This window comes from Centropristis striata, chromosome 12 (assembly GCF_030273125.1).
Source record: "Centropristis striata isolate RG_2023a ecotype Rhode Island chromosome 12, C.striata_1.0, whole genome shotgun sequence".
NCBI classification, from domain to species: Eukaryota; Metazoa; Chordata; class Actinopteri; order Perciformes; family Serranidae; genus Centropristis; species Centropristis striata.
The window spans coordinates 19,911,477-19,937,572 of NC_081528.1; the positions used below are offsets into that span (position 1 = coordinate 19,911,477).

General features: G+C 40.4%; 1 protein-coding gene across 4 annotated transcripts in view; it reads left to right on the forward strand.

Annotated features, from left to right (window-relative positions):
• LOC131981543 (gamma-aminobutyric acid receptor subunit alpha-2) overlaps window positions 1-26,096 on the forward strand; it is a 63,327-nt gene that overhangs the window by 5,763 nt on the left and 31,468 nt on the right. For 3 of the 4 annotated variants that reach the window (XM_059345872.1, XM_059345874.1, XM_059345873.1), the window contains 2 exons: window positions 21,122-21,189; window positions 25,132-25,352. In XM_059345872.1, coding sequence (XP_059201855.1) covers window positions 21,122-21,189; window positions 25,132-25,352 — 289 coding nt within the window. Of the gene's footprint in view, window positions 1-8,515; window positions 8,552-21,121; window positions 21,190-25,131; window positions 25,353-26,096 lie in introns of those variants that run through there. The other variant, XM_059345875.1, reaches the window with a different exon arrangement.

Below are 26,096 nucleotides of genomic sequence, written 5' to 3' on the forward strand. Positions count from 1 at the left end.
GGAACATGATTCTGTTAGATTTTTTATGTCATTCCACAGCACAGATTGATAAACAAATGAGAATTTGGCAACAGAGGTCCTATTTGAAACCTCAAATTTGGTATTTTGGCCATTGCCATCTTACATTTTTGGAGCCAGAAGTGACCATATTTGGACAAGAGGGTTGACCTGGGGAGGAGCAAGTTAAGTTATTGCTAGCAAGCTTGGTTAGCTAACTGCAACACAAAGTTACCCCTGGGTTCATTACATTTCACTAGGTGTTCAGGGAAGTTGCATAGAAGAGAGTAAAACAGGCAAAGTTTCCAAAGCTTCTAGTTGATTACTATGTAATTATGTTGTTGCCACTAGCGACTGAGACCATAAACTGCTTAGGAAAATGTTTACTAAAGTAATAATTTAGTGAGAAATAGGGATTTTTTCCTCATACTTATATACAATTGGACTCCTTTTTGCAACCACTGGAGTTGCCTCCTCCTTTTTCGTCCATTACTTTAATACAGTCTATGTGAGCACAGCCTGAAAGTCTCACTCTGTCTATCATTATTGGCAGGATGGTTAGTGTTAATCAATGGAAATCTGTCATGGCATATCTTAAGCTGGATACATTTAAATACTCCTCAAGAGGTCAACTAGAAAGCATTTCACCTCCTTCTTTGATTTACATTTTGTCTAAAAACATAAAGAATATGTTCCTTGAAACTCCTTTGATTTGTCACATTGTGATATCAAATACAGTCTTGTTTGCTTTAATTTCTTGTTCATTTAAATGCCTGGTACAACTAAAGGTACATTTGTTTGGACAAAAAAAATGATAATAACAGAAATAGCTCATAAGAGTTTAATTTATGAGCTGATATCTAGCCTTTTTCCATGGTTTTTCTTTGACAAAATCATTACACACACACATTCACACATTCACACACACACACACACACACACACACACACACATATGTATATATAAAATATTTAATATAAAATACAATCTATATATATGAAACGTGATATATGATATAAATTTGATATATATATACATACATACATATATATATATATATAATTTAATATAAAATGTAATCATATGGTTTATAATGTACAATATTTAAAAATGATTTTCCTGAGCTTCTGTGCCATTTGATGCATTTCAAATTTAATAAGCACGACAGGCTTAAATATCTTCACTCTGTGCAGCAGACGGTGCATTTTGTGTGTTGATGAGCATCTTTTCTTGTGGCCTCAGTGCGCTACAGTGCCTCCCTCTCCATCCTCACCTCTCTCCCATCATCCGCCATGTTTGGCATCTCATTTCCAGCTGGCCCCTCACCCCAAAGCTGAGCTCCTCCCTTAGGATTTGGTTCCATTTGAAATTCAAATTCCTGGGGCCATCAGCCCAGTCCAGGAGCTGCCATATGGGGAACAGACCTCCTTTAGCTTGGCAGCGCTGAGCCTGTACAACTGGACCTACAGAGATGGAGCTGCAAGCTCATTTACTGTGTAGGAAGGGCATACATTTTTGGCCCGTGGCTCAGTATCCTTCTTTAAGAACCATAATGAATTTCATGGCCTGTTTCCATGACATATGGTTTATTTGGCCCTGACACTTTTCACATTTTTGTCGTCCACTGGAGATTTTAAGAATTGAATCTATAAACTATATTGATTTTGACTACATTATCTAATGATTCTCATCCAATAGACAGCTCTGAGTGTGTCAAAGGCAGACTTAGGGGACATCAGCGAACCAACAAATAAATAAAACATTTGAACTTAAATTAGACGCTTTCATCCGAAGTACCATGAGCTCATACATCTTTATCAGATTTGGCCCCGGCGGGAGCTTAACTTCCAACACTCAAGATGTAGTACCACACTGTACCCATTAATGTACACACAGGAGCTCCAGAATTCAGTCTGAGAATAGAAAAATGACATCAGATGGAGTTTTCCACATTGTAGACACATCTTTATGTCTCATCTGTGGGAAAAGCATGTTAACGCTTCACTGAGCCTTGGCTTATAACATGGTTATAATGGCTGAAAAGGAGCCTCATCACAGCTGCATGAGTGTGTTCATTCAGACATACAGGATATTCTGGCAGTCGGTTTTCATGGTTCAAGTATTGTGCCACTTAAAAAAAAAGAGCTTGAATGGCAATGTATCTAATATATACATAAAGCCTACTGTATGTCAGTTCTCTCTCTATGAGTCTTCAAATATTCATTAATTTATTTACAGCTTCATTACACATTAACTTCATACATACAAACATTACAAAAAGTATTTTGCCTTATAATCATTTCACTTACTGTAGTGGATGTATTGTCCCACATCTCTGTTTGTTACTCTTCCATGTGATAATTCAAAGACATTTTTTTTGTTCACTCCAAAGAAAACAGCAATTAAAACAGACTGTCTTTGCCCCCAAAGAACGCCCCTATAGCTCATTTGTACAAGCAGCTTATGATTCCTGTTTTCTGTTAGGTGGGGGACCTCTAATGGCTGTAGTAATTATGAGCAAAAGAGAAAATCAAGTAATGTAGTATAAAGAGCGACAAAGTCCTGACCATTTCATGTCAACCATGTGTTTAAATATGTGACTGTTATGTGGGTCATGTAGGAACATACACACTATGTGGGTGTATGGGTTGAAGGACAATTCTTCACAAAATCAACAAGACTAAGTCAATACCTCGTTATACTGGTCAATGTGATTATGCGATTTTGTGGGCAGTGTGTTACAGGGATAGTTAATGTTAGTGTCTATGATGGGAATGATTGGATACTGGTAATTAGTATGTTTTTGTCCTTTTAATACAAACAAGTAATAACATGCTTGATGATATAGAAAACTCCTCATTCGTCACGGATAAAATAGGATTCAGTTCTATTAAATGTGTTGATCCACACGGAAGTTTGCACGTTCTCCCCGTGTCAGTGTGGGTTCTCTCCGGGTTCTCAGGCTTCCTCCCACAGTCCAAAAACATGCACTTAGATTTAATTGGTGACTCTAAATTGCCCGTAGGAGTGAATGAGAGCGTGATTGTCTGTCTCTGTGTCAGCCCAGTGATAGTCTGGAGACCTGTCCAGGGTGAACTCCGCCTCTCGCCCAATGTGAGCTGGGATCAGCTCTAGCCCCCCACGACCAGATAAGTGGTTAAAGATAATGAATGATGAATGATAATGAATTCACACTAAGGGCGTGAGACACTTGTCTCTGATTGTCTGCTTTATTAACGCTAGTTTTGCTCTTGGAGTTCTGTCAGCCAAAAATACATCAAAACACATATTTTTTCTATTGCCTGGAGTGTTAATTTTGTTTGCGTAACTTCCGTTGTTCGCGTAACTTCCGTCGTTCGCGTAACTTCCGTCGTTCGCGTAACTTCCGTTCTCTTAACTTCCGTTGTTTGCGTAACTTCCGTTGTTCGTGTAACTTCCGCCATTCGCGCAACTCCCGTCGTTCGCGTAACTCCCGTCGTTCGCGTAACTCCGGCCGTTCGCGTAACTTCCGTTGTTCTCGTAACATTCGTGGTTCACGTCACCCTCATAACTATTTCACTTCTGGCATTTACGTACATTTATTACAGTTACAGTTTAAACTGTCTTTTATAATGCCTAACCAGCAGGTTTTTTTGGCCAAAAAAAAGTCAGTGGTTTTGTAGCCTAAATTCACTGCAGCCTTTTTTACAAACGAAAACCACACGTGTCCGTAAAATGACATGTGTGCTATTTCTAGAAGGATCCGGTACCATGAGCCACTCATATGTGCTGTCAGGGTGGAAAAAGCTGTCTATTCTGTCATTTAGGTTGGACATGTTGTTGGTTGTGTTGGGTCATTGTCCCCTTAAAGGCAGCAATGGGGCGTGGACAAAATAAAGGAGCACCTGTGTAATGTAATGCAGTTCATCCACTATAACAAGACCACAAACTAATGCCTAAAAAAACCCCACCTGTCAGACACAGTTTCAGCTCTGATTAAATCAGTTGCAGACCTGTTACCACTGATTGCACTAGATCGTACACAAAATGCTCGGCTCCCATATGAAGGTATAATGTTGATTTAGCCTTTAGATGTCTTTCCTAAGGTGTGCGACATTTAAACCTATCACAAAGAGCACTCTGCTGTGTCTTATTGCAGGGAGCGAGGGATGTGAGTTGAAACGTTTCACAGCTCCCACTGATAATCAAATGATAAAGATGGAAAAGATGAATCTAGGGCAGAGGTTTTCGAGATGAACCCACATGTCCCCTTGGGGCTACTAGAAGGTTTCAGGGGAGAAAAAAACCCAACTGTAATCGTTTCAACAATGAATGAATTACTGTGTGGGTTTAGGCTGCACATTTCTCTTGAATTTATTTATAGAGAATACAATATCACCACAGCTATTTATTGGCTAAACAGGCCTATTGCTTCCACAAGCAAAAAGTGCTATTTTTCCTCCAACATAGAGACTTTAATGTAACTAAATTGTAATCCGAACTGGTTTAATCCAGCATTTATTTTTCATACTTTTACTGTTGTCTGTTTCTAATGTTGAAGCAATACCAATCTTTTTTAAAAATGCAGCAATTGGTTTCTGTCACTTTCACTGAAATCACACCAGGCTGCAGAGAGTGAATGCAGAAAGCACAGTTCCACATCATCATTAGTGTGACTGCGAGGCAGCTCACTTCTGTTCATATTCACACTTCTGCTACTAATTTGTTTTCCACCCCAAAAATTTGTCATCCAACTACGACTATAAGCTTAGCACTTTTATGTTAAAGCTTAAAAGCTGCTTTTTTAAATTATTTTTTAATTTTTTTATGTCAAATCTAACTGATCCTGTCGTTTTGTTGTGAGCACCATAACGAAATGTGTTCATTGGTTATTTTTTCAGTGGGAGTTAAAAAAAAATGAAAAAATAGAACATTTAGATCTTAAGATCACATTTTCTTGTGTAAAACATCCAGGAGTTTCTTGGTTGGTTTACATCATATATACATCTGTTTAAGAAGAGGTAACATATGTATTCAACAGTGGTGGAAGAAGTATTCAGATCCCTTACTGAAGTACAAGTACAAAAGTATCAGCATCAAAATGTACTTAAAGTACTTGTTATGCAGAATGGACCCACTCAGATTCTTTTATATATTCTAAATATATTATTACATTATTTGTATTGATGCTTTTATGTAAGCAGTGTTTTAATTTTGTAAAGGCGGGGATCATTCAACTACTTTATAAACTGTTCTGAGGTTTTAAGAAAAAAAAAAGGTCTTATCACTTTAAATCGATCATGTTTTTCATGTCAAATAAAACACAGTGTTCCTGTGCAGGAAAGTCGCCACAGGCGTCAGACACCATAACTCTGGTATACTGTCAAATACAGAAAGCTTTCCTTGGCAACAAAAGGCTTAATTAATCAGCATTGTGTAAACTTGTTTAGCAAGGGCTTGAGTGTGAATTTGCAGCTTCACTTCTTTATTTTTACTGTAAATATTCTACTCAGTTTTTCTAACATTTGCTCTCATTCTGCTTTGAATGACCATTTTGAAAACCGTATGGAGCATTTTTTTTTTTTTATGTACTGTAGATATACAGTGTTTTGCAGGTGAGAAAGAGTTAATGGATTTTTGGAAAAAATATTGCTACTGACTGCATTTTGTGTAAAAGCAATGAAAAATAATTCACAGTTTACAGAGACATCGACTTCAGTTTCGCTGACTGTGAAGAGTTTGGTCAATGATTTGATTTCCACCAAATTAAAAAGTTACATGTGGTCAAAGGCAGTGGTGAAAGAAGTATTCAGATCTTTTACTTAAGTAAAAGTACTTATACAACACCGCAACCACATTTATATGGAGAAATCCCACTCTACGGCTTTGATCACATGTATTTTAAATAGGGCCGGGACTTTAATGCGTAAATTAAGATCAATTAATTACACAAAAATGAACACGTTAAAAAAATTGACACATTTTAATCACACTTATTTTTGCACCGCAGAACGTTTCTCACTGGATGAGTTTCAGGCGGACCGATTATACTGGAGCACCAACTAGCGTTCATGAGTTCAGACAACAACAAACCACAGTGAACATGAAGGAAGAAGCTGATGAGACGCTTTGGTTGGCCCCATGGATGATGGGACATTTAGTTACAAAAAACCAACGTATGGAAGTGTCGATAAGAGCATGGTTGTGTTGCTATGCAACAAGGAATTCACATATCACCACAGCACATCGAGCCTCAAGTATCACCTCAATGCTAAACATATAGCAGCTAGCGGATAGTGTGGTAGCTAGCGTGGATTGTGTTTTACTTAAAAAACCAAAGTATTATAGTTTACAGAAGGTCTACCTACCTATAGGCTACCTGAATTTCTGAAATGTACTATATTTCGAAATATGCTATTGCTACACTTAATGGCAAAAATTGCACTGGTCTGTTGGACTTGAACAAAAATAAACAATATTTTTGTTGCTTAAGCTTATATATTCAGTCATTATTCAATGGTATACTAAAAATCTATATTCCATATAAATATTTGACCTGTTCTCAGGTCAAATATTTATATATGATTAAATGCGATTTATTTCGATTAATTAATTACAAAGCCTCAAATTAATTAGATTCGTTTTTTTAATCGAGTCCCGGCCCTAATTTTAATTTTTTTTCATCCAGAGTGAAGTATCAACCAGCAGTGAAACATTGGGTTTCTGCTGATGCTTTTAACCTCTGTCCGAACTGGCAAGAGTAAAGTTGGATAGTTGCTCAGCAGGATGCACTGTCCCCCAACACAGACGGGTTTTGTCTGACCAGTTAAACACGGTTCAGCAGGCGCATCTGTACCATATGATTCAGACAATATGAAAAGCACATGTTTCTGACTGCTCTTGCTGAATAAATGAACTTTGGGTATTGTCCTTGTTCCTATAAATAAGTGTCCTGACATCCTCCGGCATTAAATGCACTCTGGATATTTTTAAATAGTAGACGCATATTTCCCCCTGAGGGCTGTGCTTTTCTAGGTTTGCTACTGTGAGGATGCATCATTCGTACAACAATGGCGCGTTTTGCTTGTGAATTTGCTCCACTCATGCAATGCAAATGGACTGGAGCTTCCCTTCGGTGGTGGATTTTGCTTATCTTCAGACCTGTTTATTGCTTTTTCTTGTGGGTTTTATAATACAGGGGTTGAGATTTTTTTTATGTTGGCAGTGATGTAACGGAAATAATTTTCTACATACTGTCCACACTGGTAAACTGATTACTGACTGTATAACAAATTTTCATCAAGCTTGCATTTACATATACTCTATACAGTGTATAAACACACATGCAAGGAATATTCCGATAGATTCCCCATAATACAAGCCCAATAGAACCAATAAAAAATGATTAGGGTAATGTCAACATACTCCAAATATATGGAAGAATTATCCTATCTTTATTCAAGAGCGTAGATTTTCAGTTTGAGAGCATAATTTGTCTTTCTCATGCTCAGATTTGTTCTCCTCATGCTCACATTTTGCGCTCGCACTCAGATTTCTGCTGCTTTCTTTCAAAATGTATGCGTGCACTTAAAAATCACATGCTTGTGCTCACATTTCTTCTGCTTGGACACAAACATTTCGCTCGCACTCAAATATGTCCTGTGCTCGCTCAAATCTAAAGTCTACGCGCTCAGATCTCAACTCTGCGCTCTCAAAACTTTTGTGCTCGGACTCAGAACACGCACGTCCTCTCAGGTTGAGGTGTCTGCTCAGACTGAACGATGTCCCGCCCTGCGCTTAAACTAGTGTGTTTCACCAGCCAATAGGGAGACAGCTAGATTGTGGCCCGTCTTAGGTGCGTTGCCTCGCCTTTTTGAGCGCTCTGTCGGGGCGGGTATATGGTCTGTTTATAAAACTGTTTCTCTCTTAAAATACACCAATTGACCATATTAGCCAGCTATTTGAATCGTCACCTATTTAAGACGCAGCATATTTATGTAGAATTAATCTTAAGTAGTCCTAAAAAGAGTTATCGTAATTTAGATTATATATATATATTTTTTAAATTATTATTTATATATATATATATATTTATTGTTTTTTATTTTTCACCTGTTCAGTGGTGTCACGATAGTCCAGTGGTGAAGGACGCTACCATCTGTTGCATTTTAAACCATGGGACGCCGGTTCGCATCCCGTCCGCTGCACTCTTGCTGCATGTCTTATTATGATTTACATTTTTAATTGATAAATTAATGTAACAGTAATACAATCCGTGTAACCAGCTGCTTCTCTTATTGAAACGTTTAACAAGAGATGATGGGTAAATAGACTTGGCTACGTGATTTAAAAAAGTATAATGAAAAATACGCTATGATGATGATAATGATTTGAGGATAACATTGGTGCGTGTAATGCAGTGTATCACCGTCCTATTTACGCGGTCAAAGCCAGGGAGCGCGATATTAGGCTAATGTTGGTAGTACGTTCACTCTCACAAGAAGAAGACTTTGAGCAGGATTCGGAGCGCGGCAGCGAATGAATGGGAGACGAGATGTATGGCCAAAGACCTCAAGTAAGTTCATTGCTAAATGTTGCTACAACTCAAAACACATCGACCATATACAGTAGTTTCAATAACAGTACCGTAATCATTTTGACACTCGTACTTATCAACATATATAGCGGGCCTTCATTGTAACATGTGTAATGGAGTAGATCTATGCCAGTTAAAGCATGGCAGAAAAAGGTGCAACACCGCCATCTATTGGCGCAGTGGTTAGCGTGGGTTCTGCTCAGAGGAAAGAGGACTTCACTGTGGTAAGACGTCCTCTTGTGTGGTCCGGGATATTTAATTAATTTCTTCTAGTTCCAGATGTTTATACTAATATTTTGCTATGTTACGTATTTACTGTGACCTATTCTAACAGTTTTGAGTACTTATTGTTATTTATCGGACCGTAAAATGTTGTTTAGAGACTTGTTCATGATGTTAAACTAGCTTAAATGTTTTCCCTCGTGTCCGGTGTTCAGATTGTCCCGAGATTCATGTTGGCTTCCCCTCACCACTGTGGCTGTGTGCTGTGTTGCAGGTGATATGTTGTGTACTTTTTGTGTGACTTTTCATGGTGTTTGTTTGGCTCACATTTGTTAATAGTTATGTTAATGAATTGAATTAGTTAATAAGCTACTTGTGATTTTTATACTTGTCATGTTAAATGTTGAACGTGTTCATAAAAGACATTTCATGTTATGTAAGGGTTATGCTGGGATTTTTCACCTATGATTTATGAAATAATATACTATATGATCACACAGGATGTAACTTTTATTTTTATTTTATATGGACAGGTTTCTGTATTTTATTTTATTTTATTATTAATTGAGTCAGAGGAAAGAGGACTTCACTGTGATTGTCCCGAGATTCATGTTGGCTTCCCCTCACCACTGTGGCTGTGTGCTGTGTTGCAGGAAAGAACAGTAATAAAACACCCATAATCCACCTGGTCGTCGTCTGTGGTCTGTAGGAGCAACAGTAGTGCGGAGCTGCATCTCACAGATAGCTGTGACCCGTCACATTGGTGCCGTGACTCGTTGGTCTGGAGTTGGCTCTTCACCCCGGACTGGGACCATCTTGCTGGCCGGCTTCTACCTTGCGCTTTCAGGTGGACAGTGTGTCTACCGGTGTATGACATAACTGGTGCACGTTGTTGCTCAACCAGTCTCTTTGTGTTGTTGTATTCTTTTCTGTATTTGTTTAGTTTCATAAGATTTGTCAAGTGGGGTTTGAAAATGAGCTACATACAGGGGAATACTAGTACGCCTCTTGGTATTGGTAGGGGTAGAGGCAGGGGTATGGTGTTGCAGTTTGACAGTCCTGTTGAAGGGGATGTTGTTCACGTGATGGGGGGTGAGCGGGTTCTAGCTGAGGCCACTTCGGCCGGTGGAGGCAGGGTTCCTTCTCAGGGCCACCACACTATACCTACACTGAGTACACAGGTTACTGCTACACTCACACAAGACTGTTTCACCTTCACCTGATGTAGTCAGTCAGATGAGTGACATAATTAAGCATGTTGGCCAACAGCTGGCAGATAGTATAGTTGCACGCCTCAGCCCGACACTCAGTGCACCCACACCGAGCACCCCTGCTGTGCATACTGCACCAGCTAACATGTCTGCACACAGTTTAGATCTGTCACATGTTCAACTAGCACCTCACAGGAAAGTGAAAGAGCCTCCGACCTTCAGAGGAGACGACTCAGACACTGTAGATGTGCACGAATGGGAAGACCTGATGAAGGATTACATAAAGAGGACCAATGTCAAACCAGAGCAGCAGGCTGAGGAAATACTCATTCACCTCAGAGGTCGGGCTAAAGATGTTGTGAAAGTTGCAATGAGGAACTCTGGCATTGATGTAACTCTGAACCCAGATGCCATTTATGCTACCCTCCGTAGACATTTTGCTGCTGTCCCTTGTTCTCCTCTCCCCCTAGCAGACTTTTACACTACACTGCCAAAGAGTAATGAGGATGCATATGACTACTGGCTGAGGCTCAACCAAGCAGCAGACGTCGCTGCTGACCGCCTCAAAGAACAGGGCAAGGAACTACACTGCCCCAGCCTAAAGGTGACACGTATGTTTATAAAGAATTGTCCCTCCAAAGAGCTTGCCATGACTTTCAGGTCAAAGACAATCGATAAGTGGATTGCAGTAGAGGTTCAGGATGTGCTGGATGAGTACCACACTGAGAGAGGTTCGTGGGGTGCTGCTGCTGCTGTGGGTAGGAAGCCTAGCGAGAATGTGTATGTGAACAAAGTTGAAGTGCTTCACACTGTAGCACCTCCACCTGATTCAAAAGACTCTCGCACACCCAAGTCACCAGACTTAGCTGCTCTTGAACGTGTCATTACCATGCTGGAGAAAGTTCTGCTGGAGAGATCTACTCCAACCCAAGCTGATATCACCAGACATCCTAGAGTGAAACCCTCCAGGATTGAGGGTCTGAATAACTTACCATGTGCCGTCTGTGGGGACGCAAGCCATTCTGCACTCACTCATTGCCGTGACAAGAGACTCTGCTTTAAATGCTTCTCCCCTGATCACTCCAGACGCAGCTGCCCTGTGCAGGTGTCATCCACCGCATCTGCACAGTCGGGAAACTAGTGGATCTGCATCAAGGGGAGGACGGTGCGGATCCTATTGGTGTCCCTCCCACAGGTGATATTGAGGACATTGAGTCAGTCTTTGCGTCGGCCTGTTCCAGTGTCCCCCCAGACAAGACTGCCATATTTCAAGGCACGCACAGAATTCAAGAGTCAGACAGTTTGTTCTACACCACTGTCACTGCTGCAGGTGTTTCTCTGAAGGCGATGATGGACAGTGGTTCGACAGGATGTACGTTAAGTGTACCAGCTGTGCAGCGCCTCCTACAACAAAATCCAGATATGAAACAGTGCTCTGCTGATGATGTTGTCATTATTGGATGTGGGGGTCATCAGGTCACGCCCTCAGCTGTATGTGATGTGGAAGTAGAGGTGTATGATTGTAAAATGATCATTCCAATGTTCGTCGTCAGACTGATGACATGATCTTGGGCAGCAATGCCATAAAGACAATTATTCGACTGATGAGACAGACTGACGGCTATTGGCGGCTCATGTCTGAGCCCAGTAGCGTCTTTGATGAAGACTGCCATCACTTCTTCTCTCTTCTTTCCAACACAGAGAGGTGGAGGGGTGACACAGTGCCTGACAAGGTTGGCACACTGAAATTGCAACGACGTTTGACACTGCAGCCACAAAGTGAACACCTCGTGTGGGGCATGCTTCCTGCCTCAGCACCTATGTCAGTTGGCAGTACAGTGATTGTTGAACCAACCCAAGCAAGATGCAGACCCAGACAAGTCTTGGTTGGCAGGATTGTTACGCCTCTGTGGGGCGACTGTCTGCCCATGAAAGTCATCAACCCCACTAACGAGCCCATAGTGCTAAAGAGGAACACAAAACTGGCAGATGTGTTTCCCTGTGTTGCAGCTGAAGATTTGTCTCAACCTGACCACATCCAAGTTCACTCTCAATCCATGGCTGGTCCTGCGACACCGAGGTCCAAGGAAGATGTCAGGAAAGTGTTACACGAGCTTGGTCTATCTGATCTGGACTTAGATTCGTGTGCAGTGTCTGACCTTTGGAGAGACAGGCTTCTCCAGATCATTGAGAGACATGAGTCAATCTTTTCACGACATAAGATGGACTGTGGAGAGGCAACTGACTTTGTGCACAAGATACATCTAGTGGATGAGAAGCCATTCCGTCTGCCCTACCGCAGGGTGCCACCAAGCCACTATGAGAAGCTGAGAACAGCTCTCAATGAGATGGAGGAAAAAGGCATCATTCGTAAGTCCTTCAGTGAGTACGCATCGCCCCTTTTCCTCGTATGGAAGAAAAATGGAGATCTGCGCATCTGCACAGATTTCAGATGGCTCAATGCTAGGACAGTAAAGGATGCGCACCCGCTGCCTCATCAGGCTGATGCTCTTGCTGCACTGGGGGGAAATGTCTTCTTTTCCACCATGGACCTCACCTCAGGCTTCTATAATGTGCCCATGCATGAGGACCACAAGAAGTATACTGCCTTCTCATCCCCATTTGGCTTGCATGAATACAACCGGATGCCTCAGGGTCTGTCCAACAGCCCAGCTACATTCATGCGCATGATGCTCTCAATCTTTGGAGATGAGAATTTCACCAGCCTCTTGTGCTACTTAGACGATCTTTTGGTCTTTGGGCCGAATGAGCAGATAGCACTTGAGCGTTTGGAGATGGTGTTCTCTCGTCTGAAGAACCATAACCTCAAGTTGGCGCAGAAAAAGTGCCACTTCCTGCGGAGATCCGTAAAGTTTCTCGGGCATGTCATCTCTGAGTCAGGGGTGCAGACAGATCCTGGAAAGGTTGAAGCCATTAACCAACTACAAGTGTCTGACTTGATGGACAGCGATGGTGTCACTCCCTCACAGAAAAAGATTCGGTCATTCTTGGGGATGGTGCTGTATTATCAGCATTTTATCGAAGATTGCTCCACTAAGGCGAGGCCCCTTTTCAAGCTCCTCTCGGAACAAAAGACTGGGGGAAAAACCAGACGTAAGAGGATGCATGTGAACAAGCGCTCAAGTCAAGTGAAGCTCTTGGAAGATGACTGGACGTCTGAGTGTCGGGATGCATTTGACACTCTGAAACGTGAACTATCGCACAGTGTGACCCGAGCTCATCCAGACTTCGAGAAGCCCTTCATTCTCGCTGTAGATGCTTCATTTGATGGAATTGGAGCTGTTCTTTCTCAGCTTCAACATGGTGAGAAAGTGGCAAGGCCAGTCGCCTTCGCCAGCAGAACATTGTCAAAATCCCAGTTGAACTACCCGGCTCACAGGCTAGAATTTCTTGCCTTGAAGTGGGCCATATGAGACAAGTTCTCCCATTGGCTGAAAGGAAGGCATTTTACTGCATGGTCAGACAACAACCCTTTGACGTACATCCTAACGAAGCCCAGGTTGGATGCGTGTGAACAGAGGTGGGTGGCGAAGCTGGCGGCATATGACTTTGACCTGAAATATGTCCCCGGGCCCAAGAACACTGTCGCTGATGCCCTGAGCCGTGAACCCTTCGTCCAGTCCAGCATCAGCCATCGTCTGGTGAAGGAGCCCTATCTGTCTTTGTTGGATGAAATCAATGGAGTTGTCACTGGGAAAGTGCAAGACGTCTTCCGCCTAACCACCAAGTGCCAGGCCATTCAGAGTGCTGATGACTCCGCTGATGTGGATCTTAGTCCAGCACAAGATACCTGTATGCTGTCTGGGGGTGCTATTGGTGCGGAGGAGGTGTCAGCCGTGTGCACATGAAATGCACATGAATGCACATGAATGCACATGAAAGGGCGGCTGAGTCGAGCTGTGTACTCAGACTGTTGAAGCACTGGAAGAAATTGACAGTGCGTAATGGGATTCTCTACAGAGTGAAGAGGGACCGTTGCATTAACAGGAAGATCTTACAGTTTGTTGTACCCGAGTCTCTGAAACATCACGTCCTGCATGGTGTCCATGATGCAGCCGGCCACCAGGGCCGTTCAAGGACTCTCTCTCTAGCCAGTGAGAGATTCTTCTGGACAGGCATGGGAAGAGATGTTATGACTCATGTGAAACACTGTCAGAGATGCATTTTGGGGAAGACTTTAGAACCAGACGCCAGAGCTCCCCTTGAGAACATTCGCACCTCAGCTCCTATGGAGCTGGTCTGCATTGATTTTTGGACAGCGGAGACAAGTGACAAGAAGACCACTGATGTCCTTGTTGTTACAGACCACTTCTCAAAGCTGGCTCTCGCCTTTCCCTGTAAGAACCAATCTGCAAAGCAAGTCGCCCGCTGCCTATGGGACAAATTCTTCTGCATCTATGGCTTCCCCAAACGGATCCACTCTGACCAGGGAGCTAACTTTGAGAGTAGGCTCATCAAAGATCTTCTTGAGATGGCAGGTGTGCACAAGTCCCATACAACTCCGTATCACCCCATGGGCAACGGTATCGCAGAAAGGTTCAACAGAACTCTTGGTGACATGATAAGGACTCTCCCCCCACAGTACAAGTCTAAGTGGCCACAGATGCTTCGGATGCTGACCTTCTGCTATAACTGCACAGTGCACGAGACCACAGGCTTTGCGCCTTTTTACTTGATGTTTGGACGGATCCCACGCTTGCCCATTGACATCATGTTCCATCATGTCTTGGAGAATGACAGCATTGTGAGCCACCATGAGTTTGTGAACCACCTGAGGAAGGATCTCTCTGAGGCCGCACAGATTGCTCAGCGGCGTGCCTATGGCGAGCAAGATCGTCACGCCAAAATCTATAACCGCAAAGTCAAAGGGTTGCCATTGACTGTAGGCGACAGGGTGCTGCTAGCCAATCGAGGTGAGAAAGGCAAGAGAAAGGTTGCAGACCGGTGGGATTCAACCCCCTTCGATGTGGTGTCTGTGAGAGCTGGAGTTAAAGTGTACAGGATTCGAGATAATGTCACTGGAAAGGAGAAGGTTGTCCACAGAAACATGCTGCTCCCAGTCGACTTCCTGACGTTCCCTGAGCAAGCTGGTTCCCAAGCAGTCTGTGGGGAGTCACAGTCAGCTGTGCCATCTGGAAGTGCCCGGAGTTCTGTTGTGGATAACCAGGAGGAGGCTCGATCTCGTACTATGAACTGGCTCATGCAGTCACCTGTTCAGGCTGGGGCTAGGGATGAGAGTGTTTTTGAAGGGAGCGTCGTCGCTGCTACCTCACCTGTGCAGTCAGAAAAGCTTCCGGACTGCGCTCCTAACGACTTTGACCATGACGACAGCTCTCGTGCACACCCTACCTCATCATCAGTCTCAGTGCATGACACAGCACACTTGCCTACTGATGTATCTGGTGCCTTAAGTCTCATTCCAGATGAGATTGAGTTAGAAGAGGTAGTTTGCACACATCCACAAACCACACAGGCCCCTTCAGTTTTCACAAGTTATGGGAGACTGGTTAGGCTTCCAAATAGGCTTATTTGTGAGATGTCAGACCAGAGATTTGTGGAGAATACTGGACCTGTGCTGGGGTCTGCGTTTGGTGCCATTGCAGCTAATGAGCACACGCCATTTTGTGTGTAGAACAGCCTCAGTGATTTAGTGACAAGCATTCGCTTGTTTTTCTTTTTTTTGTTTGTTTTGTTTGTTTATTTTGCTGGTTCAGTTTTGCTTCTGAATTGGTGTATGTGATACACTAAACTAAAAGAGCAAAGGAATGTACGCATTTATGAGATGTAGATGGCATCTCTGTTAGTCTGTGATAAGTATGGGTTTTGGTACCACCCTGTTCTTACACACTTCTTAAGGAGGACTTTCTGATGTTGACTTTTTCGTACATCACTGCTCGATATTCACGAGAAAAACATTTTTTTCTCCTTATTTATGCTGAATCCATTTTCTGTAGTATGCATATGTTTTGTGTGTTTGTTTTGGGGGTTTCTTTTCCTTTTATATTGTAGGCTTGATCTATGTTGCCCCTATTCAGCATACTTTAAGGGGGGTGTATGTAACGGAGTAGATCTATGCCAGTTAAAGCATGGCAGAAAAAGGTGCAACACCGCCATCTATTGGCGCAGTGGTTAGCGTGGGTTCTGCTCAGAGGAAAGAGGACTTCACTGTGGTAAGACGTCCTCTTGTGTGATCCGGGATAATTAATTAATTTCTTCTAGTTCCACATGTTTATACTAATATTTTGCTATGTTACGTATTTACTGTGACCTATTCTAACAGTTTTGAGTACTTATTGTTATTTATCGGACCGTAAAATGTTGTTTAGAGACTTGTTCATGACAGTAGCTTAAATGTTACTGTCATGTTACTAGCTTAAATGTTTTCCCTCGTGTCCGGTGTTCAGATTGTCCCGAGATTCATGTTGGCTTCCCCTCACCACTGTGGCTGTGTGCTGTGTTGCAGGTGATATGTTGTGTACTTTTTGTGTGACTTTTCATGGTGTTTGTTTGGCTCACATTTGTTAATAGTTATGTTAATGAATTGAATTAGTTAATAAGCTACTTGTGATTTTTATACTTGTCATGTTAAATGTTGAACGTGTTCATAAAAGACATTTCATGTTATGTAAGGGTTATGCTGGGATTTTTCACCTATGATTTATGAAATAATATACTATACGATCACACAGGATGTAACTTTTATTTTTATTTTATATGGACAGGTTTCTGTATTTTATTTTATTTTATTTTATTATTAATTGAGTCAGAGGAAAGAGGACTTCACTGTGATTGTCCCGAGATTCATGTTGGCTTCCCCTCACCACTGTGGCTGTGTGCTGTGTTGCAGGAAAGAACAGTAATAAAACACCCATAATCCACCTGGTCGTCGTCTGTGGTCTGTAGGAGCAACAGTAGTGTGGAGCTGCATCTCACAGATAGCTGTGACCCGTCACACATGTACAACGAAAATACAATAATTGGCAACGTATGATCGTACCAGCGGCAGGTCGGCACACATAATGATGCGCGAGCTGAAGGGAATCCCCGCTGACGTCACTTCATTCATAATGAGTTGCTGTCCCTAGTGCCGACAAAGGCCCGCTATATATGTTGATAAGTACGAGTGTTTTGAGTTGTAGCAACATTTAGCAATGAACTTACTTGAGGTCTTTGGCCATCCATCTGTCTCCCATTCATTCGCTGCCGCGCTCCGAATCCTGCTCATAGTCTTCTTCTTGTGAAAGTGAAAGTATTACCAACATTAGCATAATTACGCGCTCCCTGGCTTTGACCGCGTAAATAGGACGGTGATACACTGCATTACACGCACAAATGTTATCCTCAAATCATTATCATCATCATAGTGTATTTTTCATTATACCTTTTTAATCACGTAGCCAAGTCTATTTACCCATCATCTCTTGTTAAACGTTTCAATAAGAGAAGCAGCTGGTTACACGGATTGTATTACTGTTACATTAATTTATCAATTAAAAATGTAAATCATAATAAGACATGCAGCAAGAGTGCAGCGGACGGGATGCGAACCGGCGCCCCATGGTTTAAAATGCAACAGATGGTAGCATCCTTCACCACTGGACTATCGTGACACCACTGAACAGGTGAAAAATAAAAAACAATAAATATATATATATAAATAATAATTAAAAAAAAAATATATATATATAATCTAAACTACGATAACTCTTTTTAGGACTACTTAAGATTAATTCTACATAAATATGCTGCGTCTTAAATAGGTGACAATTCAAATAGCTGGCTAATATGGTCAATTGGTGTATTTTAAGAGAGAAGCAGTTTTACAAACAGACCATATACCCGCCCCTCCGGAGCGCTCAAAAAGGCGAGGGAACGCACCTAAGACGGGCCATAATCTAGCTGTCTCCCTATTGGCTGGTGAAACACACTAGTTTAAGCGCAGGGCGGGACATCGTTCAGTCTGAGCAGACACCTCAACCTGAGAGGACGTGCGTGTTCTGAGTCCGAGCACAAAAGTTTTGAGAGCGCAGAGTTGAGATCTGAGTGCGTAGACTTTAGATTTGAGCGAGCACAGGACATATTTGAGTGCGAGCGAAATGTTTGTGTCCAAGCAGAAGAAATGTGAGCACAAGCATGTGATTTTTAAGTGCACGCATACATTTTGAAAGAAAGCAGCAGAAATCTGAGTGCGAGCGCAAAATGTGAGCATGAGGAGAACAAATCTGAGCATGAGAAAGACAAATTATGCTCTCAAACTGAAAATCTACGCTCTTGAATAAAGATAGGATAATTCTTCCATACAAATAAGAATAAAACACGATCAACATCATCAACAATAAGAATCTCAAAATAGCAAACAGCGACACGTAAAAGTAAAACAGGTCAATTTCCATTTGAATATACAGAATAAATAGACAAGAATTACATCAATGATACAGTGCACATGTCTTGGACGCACAATATTTAAAGAAAATGTAACTTTCAAGTACACTATAAGAACAGCCTAACCAACTGATACTTAGACAAATATTGTTGAAACAAAAACACATGGTAACCAGACTCCAATTGAATACTGACACAGGATGAAAAGAGTCTACTTATTCTCCAGTGGAATTATCTGAATCATAGGTTTATCATTTAATATATCTGCTTCAAGGTTGGAACCAGTCTCCATTCTCCTCCTGACCTCTGGCATCAACAAGCATCAAGGCTCTCTGGATATTTTCTCTTGTTGGACCGTTCTCTGTAAACCCTAGAGGTGGTTGTTAGATCAGCAGTTTGTCAAATACTCACACCAACAACCATACTACGTTCAAAGTCTCTTAAATCACCTTTCTTCCTCATTCTGATGCTCACTTTGAACTCCAGCAGCTCGTCTTCACCATGTCTACATGTCTAAATGCATTGAGTTGCTGCATTGTGATTGACTGATTAGATAGTTTCATTAACGAGCAGTTGAACAGGTGTACCTAATAAAGTGGCCGGTGAGTGTATATTAGAAAGTAAATGAATAAGATCAAAACAAATAACCCTTGTGCATTTCCACTACCTATTGAATAATACAAAACATATATATTCAATATATAAAATGAATAATTGCTAAGTATGATGTAGAGCACCACCACAGTATATTCAATATAAGATAAGATAAGATAAGATAAGATAAGATAAAATAAGATAAGATAAGATATTCCTTTATTGATCCCCATGGGGGTAATTCAGGTGTTGCAGCATCACAAATACAGAGTAAAGACAGATTAAGGTAACAAAAATAGAATAATAATAATGAAATATAATTAAAAATAAAATAGAATAATAGAATAAATAAAATATATAAAGAGTATAAAATAAACATACAAGCAACCAACCATACTCTGAAACTATTTAGAATGCGTACCTAGAGTTACTTTCCTTTACTAAATGGGTAAAAGCACAGCTGCTGAAAGATTTATAACACATATTTCTTTTATTTTAATTATCTTGATTTCATAATCTTTCGAAGCGTCGAAAAGTCAGAAAGGAAGCCCTGATATCTAGGACTAAAAAGTGTCAAATGTATATTTCACTGTGGTAATTTGAGTCCAATATTTAAGGTATGACATTCAGACAAGACAATATAAAGGATTATAATAGAGAAGATCTCACACACAACCACTTTATTAAGGTACAGTACACCCAAATGATAAAATGCACCACATCGTGTCTTTTTACAAGAGGGAGCAGTGCAGCACGACGGCGTTTAGTGTCAAACCTGGTTTTTACTGAGATGGCGTTTCATGTAGGCCTCCACTAAGAGCATTTCTCTTTAAATAAATCAACTTAATGGAGGCCTCTGTGAGTCACAGTAAAAACCTAATCATTTTAAATCAGCCTGATTCACATACAAAGGCTTGGTTTACATAAATAAATGCACCCCGTCGTATGCCATGCTAAATGGATTGCACCTATTACCCGGCAACCTGCCACGTCCTCTTGATTTACATTACCTCATAAATAAGAAAGCATTTTCATAATATGTCCTGTTGGAGGGATGTGAATGGCGGCTAGCCTTGCCATGCACAAGAGCACTTTACTGAGGAGTAATGATCTCTTTAGATTGTATGTGAGATGCTGTTTGCTGTGTAGTACAGAGTGTAGAGTAAAACGTGAAAGCTTTTTGAATTGACTGAGCATGAGAGACGGAGCTTCAGTAATTATTGAAAGAGACAGAGTTTAGAGAAAGCAAATGGACCTGATGCAGCGACGCCGAGGCAGTAGCACATTACCACTTGAATAGGAAGCATATGAGAGCTTTGCTCTTCCTATCTGTCACATCAGTGTGAACATTTAGGACACATTTTACACGCTTAAAATCATAGCCTACACGTCACTGTGGCTCACTAGATGTAGTCTTACAAGAGCTGCTAATGAATTGTGTTGCACAGGTCAGTTACAGGTGAACCGAGGGCACAATCCATCTCATTTACAAACAAATGACACTGGAAAGAAATACGACTAAAAAGTGATTTATTGTTGAATGGTGTATGAAATCAAATAAAACCTGAATCAAAACTTGAATCAGAATCACTATCACTTTATTAGTCCCTCGAAGGGAGATTAGTTTTGCAGCAGGACACACAAGACAAGTTACACAACGATTATAGAATAAGACCCAATAAAAGTCTAATAAAACATAATAATATATAATATATATATATTAAATCACTGACACATGTTCATTACAGAGCTAATACCCCTAAATGGAGAGTTAATACCTGGTATAGGCGAAAAGTGCAATGTGCAGATGTGAAAAATGCAGACTTGTGAAGATGAGCAATTTGAGGGCTAATTTCTATTAGTTAAATAAATGGCAGTTGGTATAAATAAGACCTGAAGTTTTTTAGTCCTCCACCTTAAGACGACAGCCTGAGGGCAAAGAGCTCAAATTCATTTCGAAGAGGGTGATCAGGACAATCCATAATGGCGTTAGCCTTCCTGAGAACCTGTCTGTTTTTTTTATTTAAAAATAAAAGATAAAACAATTCAAGTAGGCTACAATCTTGACGTTTTTCCCACCTTGGTGTTCTGATGCCTCTTGTTGTTGTCTCCTATCCAGACAGGATAACTGAGGTGAAGACAAACATCTACGTCACCAGCTTTGGACCGGTGTCGGACACAGACATGGTGAGAGCTCATATTGGACTTTTGTTTATTGTTTTTAATTATTCATCCACTGCTGCTGTATTGACACTCCAGAGGACAGCCTTGTACGTCCTGTTTAACACACATTTTAAGGAACAAAAGACGTTTCTTTTGCTTTATTTTAAGCATCATTGCGGCTTTCCGGCCTTTCATAACTGCACCACGTCCCTCCCTGCACACACACCACAATATTGAAGTGGGACGAGTTTTCCACATTACAGCACGATGTCTATTCATCGGACAATTTTCATCTTATAAATTATTGAAAGTCCTCTTGTTATTCAAGTCACTCCTTTGTTTATCCTGGGCTTTCCTGTTTATCATTCTGAAACATGCGCCCACCCTCACATCATATCATCAGCGTCCCTTCTATTGTTGAAGGCCCATTTTCCAAGTGATTGATCTATTGATTTAGCAGTTATGATGTTGGAGTTCAATGCAGTGGCCTCTGAAAGATATGTAAACTAGAAGGCACTCAGTTGAACATAAAACACCACTTACGCAACGGGAACAGGTCTCGGACACAGAAAAATAAAAGCTTTAAGACTTAAAAAACGATCTGTACACTGCATTTCAGCTAAATCATCCCTGATGTCTCTTTTAAAGAAATCTTGCAGACAAACAGATGGACAGACAGATAAACAGCTAACAGGGCTGAAAACTGACAACTCTATCTACAGCTATTAGAACGTATAACCTTACAAGTAAGTCACTTATATATCAGAATAAAAAATAAACATGGGGTAAATTCATCTTACTGTATAATAAGGTTTGAAAAGGGATGAAAAATCTATACTATCATATTGCAAAAAGGAACACAACATTATGATTTATTGCACTTGAAGTCTTGTACAGCCTGATATATATGTTTTGATCGATATATTCAAATAGTGTGGAGCACTTCAGCTGATTGCTGAGGTGGTATAGAGGATTTATAGGTCTCCCGAAAGTCCAAGCTGGAAAATGAAAGAAAAATAATTAGAAAAAAGAAAAAGACTGTTTAACTGCATTCAGTGTCCACAAAACTAAATTCAATCAAGAATTGTTTTGTCAAATCAGAGAAAATTCTCAGTCTATTCATCTCACTTCAGTCTTTTTATTTCTCCACAATGAGAGTCAAACCCACAGACTGACCAACAAAGTATTCAGTCAAACTGAACTCAACTGATATCAAACATCAACAACAACTGCAGCATTTGATCAAACTTTCAAAAACTTTAAGCTTCACTGCTCTCAATTTTTTTGAATAAAACATTAAAAAAGCCGAACTTTGCAGCATTATTTCGACAACTTCCCAACACGATAGATTCCTTAGATCTCCTAGTTACACATGATACCAATATCTCCAGTATATTCATTAAAGTGAGCCAGCTACGGCCTCCGTAAAAACAACAGTTAAAATATACAAAAATATTGATACTTTGCTGCTTTTTATGGATATAATATTGTCACGCAAAATATTGCGATACTATGCTGTATGGATTTTCCCCCCTACTTCTAGTAATTAGCTTCAAAAGAGCTGTCAGCCAAACGAAGATGTCAAAGGTATCTTTGAAATTAGAGCGACAAAAGCTTTATTGTCTTTGTTTGCAGTTTTATGCAGGTTGTTGTCTCTGTAGTAACACAACGCCTGAGAGGATCATTCAGTTTATTACAACTTGGATGAGGCAAGAATCACAAACAGAGAGGCGAGTTACATAAAATGGAAATACTCAAGTACGGTACAAGTGCCTCAAAATTGTACTTCAGTACAACACTTGACTAAATGTACTTAGTTACTTTCCACCACTGGTTACCTGGTTAAGGTAAAATAAGTTAGTGCTGTCTTTGGTTTCTCATGAGACAGAAACAGCAGTCTCCTCGGTGATAGTGTGTTTGTTTGACCTATCCAAATACCTGGACCTCTTACACAGACTTTGTCGCTCTTTATACTGTCATTACATCTGATTTCTTCCAATTCAATTCAATTGGCTTTATTGGCATGACATAACAATGTATTGCCAAAGCAAGCATCAGAAAAAAAGATAACAAGATAGGGAAAGCAATATTTACAATAAATTATTATAATTCTATTATTCATTTGAAAAGAAACGAAAAACTAATAACAATAAAATAAAGCAATATTTACAATCATTGAACAGTATTTACAATCAATATATAATTCATACACTCTTGCTGTCCCAGCAAACCATGCTCCTTTCATAATTACTACAGGCACCAAAGCCCCCCAACAATAAACATAAATATAGGTAGAGTCACCTGAGTCTTCTTGAATTTGTTTTGGTGATATAGCTGATAATTGCCTTCTAAACCTGCTAGGCATATCCCAACTCATATCTATGAAGCTGAAAATCTCTGATAATGCCAATTCAATTGAATGATTACATTCTAAAGGGTAGAGGTGCTGAAAAATCCATACAGCATAGTATCGCAATATTTTGTGTGGCAATTTTAGAAATATACTGGAGATACTTAGGGTTGCAACTAACGATTATTTTCATTATCGATTAATCTGTTGATTATTTAAACGAGTAATCGATTAGTTGTTTGGTCAATAAAATGTATAAAAATATCAATCACTGTTTCTCAAACCCCAAGATGACGTCCTCAAATCTCTTGTTTTGTCCACAAACCAAAGAGATATTCAGTTTATTGTCATAAAGGAACAAAGAAACCAGAAATATTCACATTGAAGAAGCTGAAATCAGAGAATTTGGACTTATGTCTTTAAAAAAAACTGCTCAAACCAATTATTCGATTATCAAAATAGTTGACCATTAATATAATAATTGATTATTGTTCAATTAATCAATTATTGTTGCAGCTCCATATCATGTGAAACTAGGTGATCTAAGGAATCTATAGGCATCATCGTGTTGGGAAGTTGACGAAATGCTGTAAAGTTCGGCTTTTTTTATGTTTCATTCAAAAAAATTGAGCGCAGTGAAGCTTGTTGTTTTTGAAAGTTGGATAAATGCTGCAGTTGTTGTCGTCCATACATGTTTGATATCAGTTCAGTTCAGTTTGACTGAATACTTTGTTGGTCAGTCTGTGGCTTTGACTCTCATTGTGAAGAAATAAAAAGACTGAAGTGGGAAGAATAGACTGAGAATTTTCTCTGATATGACAAAACAATTCTTGATTGAATTTAATTTTGTGGACACAAAATGCAATTAAACAGTTAAATCGCAATATATTAAATCGCAATACTCACCATATCGCAAATTGCTAAAAATGGCAATAATAAAGTATCATGACTCAAATATGGGGATAAAATCGTATCGTTGGGCCTCTGCTGATTCACACCTCTACTAAAGGGGTCATAATTTACTGTAAGAGCTGCTTTACCCTCAAAATAAGGTGGTTAGTTTTGTTTTCAGAGGACAGCTTCAGCGTCCCACCTTCTAAATGTCAGAGGCTTTTCAACTGTGACAGGAAAAAACACTCTGGAGGAATTTATCTTCCTCTCACTCTCACTTTCTGTGTGTGAATCACACAAACACACACACACTCGCTCTCACACGTACACACTTTTCTGCCCTAAATCCTTCTTGTGTGTGGTTTCTTTTGACAACAGAGGATTGTAGGTCAAGGGGTTGTCTTGGCCTCAGAGCCAGCTTAGGAAAACACCGGCTCAGAGAGCTGAGAGGAACACGGAGAGCGAGGGCCTCACCTTGATGGAGCTTTGACAAATAGAGAAAGCCATTCAGTGCCCGGGTCCTAAAGTGGCAGAGGAAGTCAGTCGTGAAGAGCTGCTGCTCGTAGGCTCCTATAAAACAGGGCAGCTGAGAGTGCCCTGTGTTTTATTTGGCTTTTTTTCTTCAGCAGAAATGGGAAACTCATTTTCATATAGTGTAAAAGTCGAAGCACACAAATACAATAACGCGGGTTGATCATTTCCTGGTGTCTCACCTCTGCCAACAGGAGTACACCATAGATGTTTTCTTCCGGCAAAGCTGGAAGGATGAGAGGTTGAAATTTCACGGACCAATGAATATTCTGCCTCTCAACAACCTGATGGCAAGTAAAATCTGGACTCCAGACACCTTCTTCCACAATGGGAAAAAGTCTGTGGCTCATAACATGACCATGCCTAATAAACTGCTGAGGATCAAAGATGACGGGACACTGCTGTACACCATGAGGTAATTCAAGTCCCAGGAGCATGTCTGAAGGAAAAGTCACAAAGTTGTTCCTGTTTTTAAAGGAATGGTTTGACTGAATACACGTATATGATTTCTTGATGAGAGTTACAAGGTAGATGGCACCAACCTGATGTCTGTATGTCCAATATGAAGCTACTGCCAATTAATAATCTGGATCATAACCTCCTGTAAAACCACAACTGGGCCAATATAAGATTTTGTACAGATTACATAAAGAAGATGTTGATTAGTGAGCTTTAGAGGTGCTGGAGCACAGATTTTGGCTCCTTTTGTGTGGCATTGACTGTATGAAAGAAGTTGACGTAACCACAGTGACATCACCCATCAGTATGTGGGCGACCTTTTGGTTAGCAAGGTATATCCATAATTCACGTTAACGGTGATATAAATTGAGCGAAAAACTAAATGTACTTACCAGGCCACACTGTGACTCGTGGTGTGTAAGCAGTGGTGTAAAAAGTATTCATCTCTTACTTCAGTAAAAGTACTAATACCACACTGTGAAATTACTCCACTACAAGTAAAAGTCCTGCATTCAAAACTTACTGAAGTAAAAGTACAAAAGTATCAGCATCAAAATGTACTTAAAGTATCAAAAGTAAAAGTACTCGTTATGCAGAATGGACCCACTCAGATTATTCTAAATATATTATTTGATTATTTGTATTGGTGCATTTATGTAAGGAGCGTTTTACTGCTGTCAATGTAGGGCTCATTTTAACT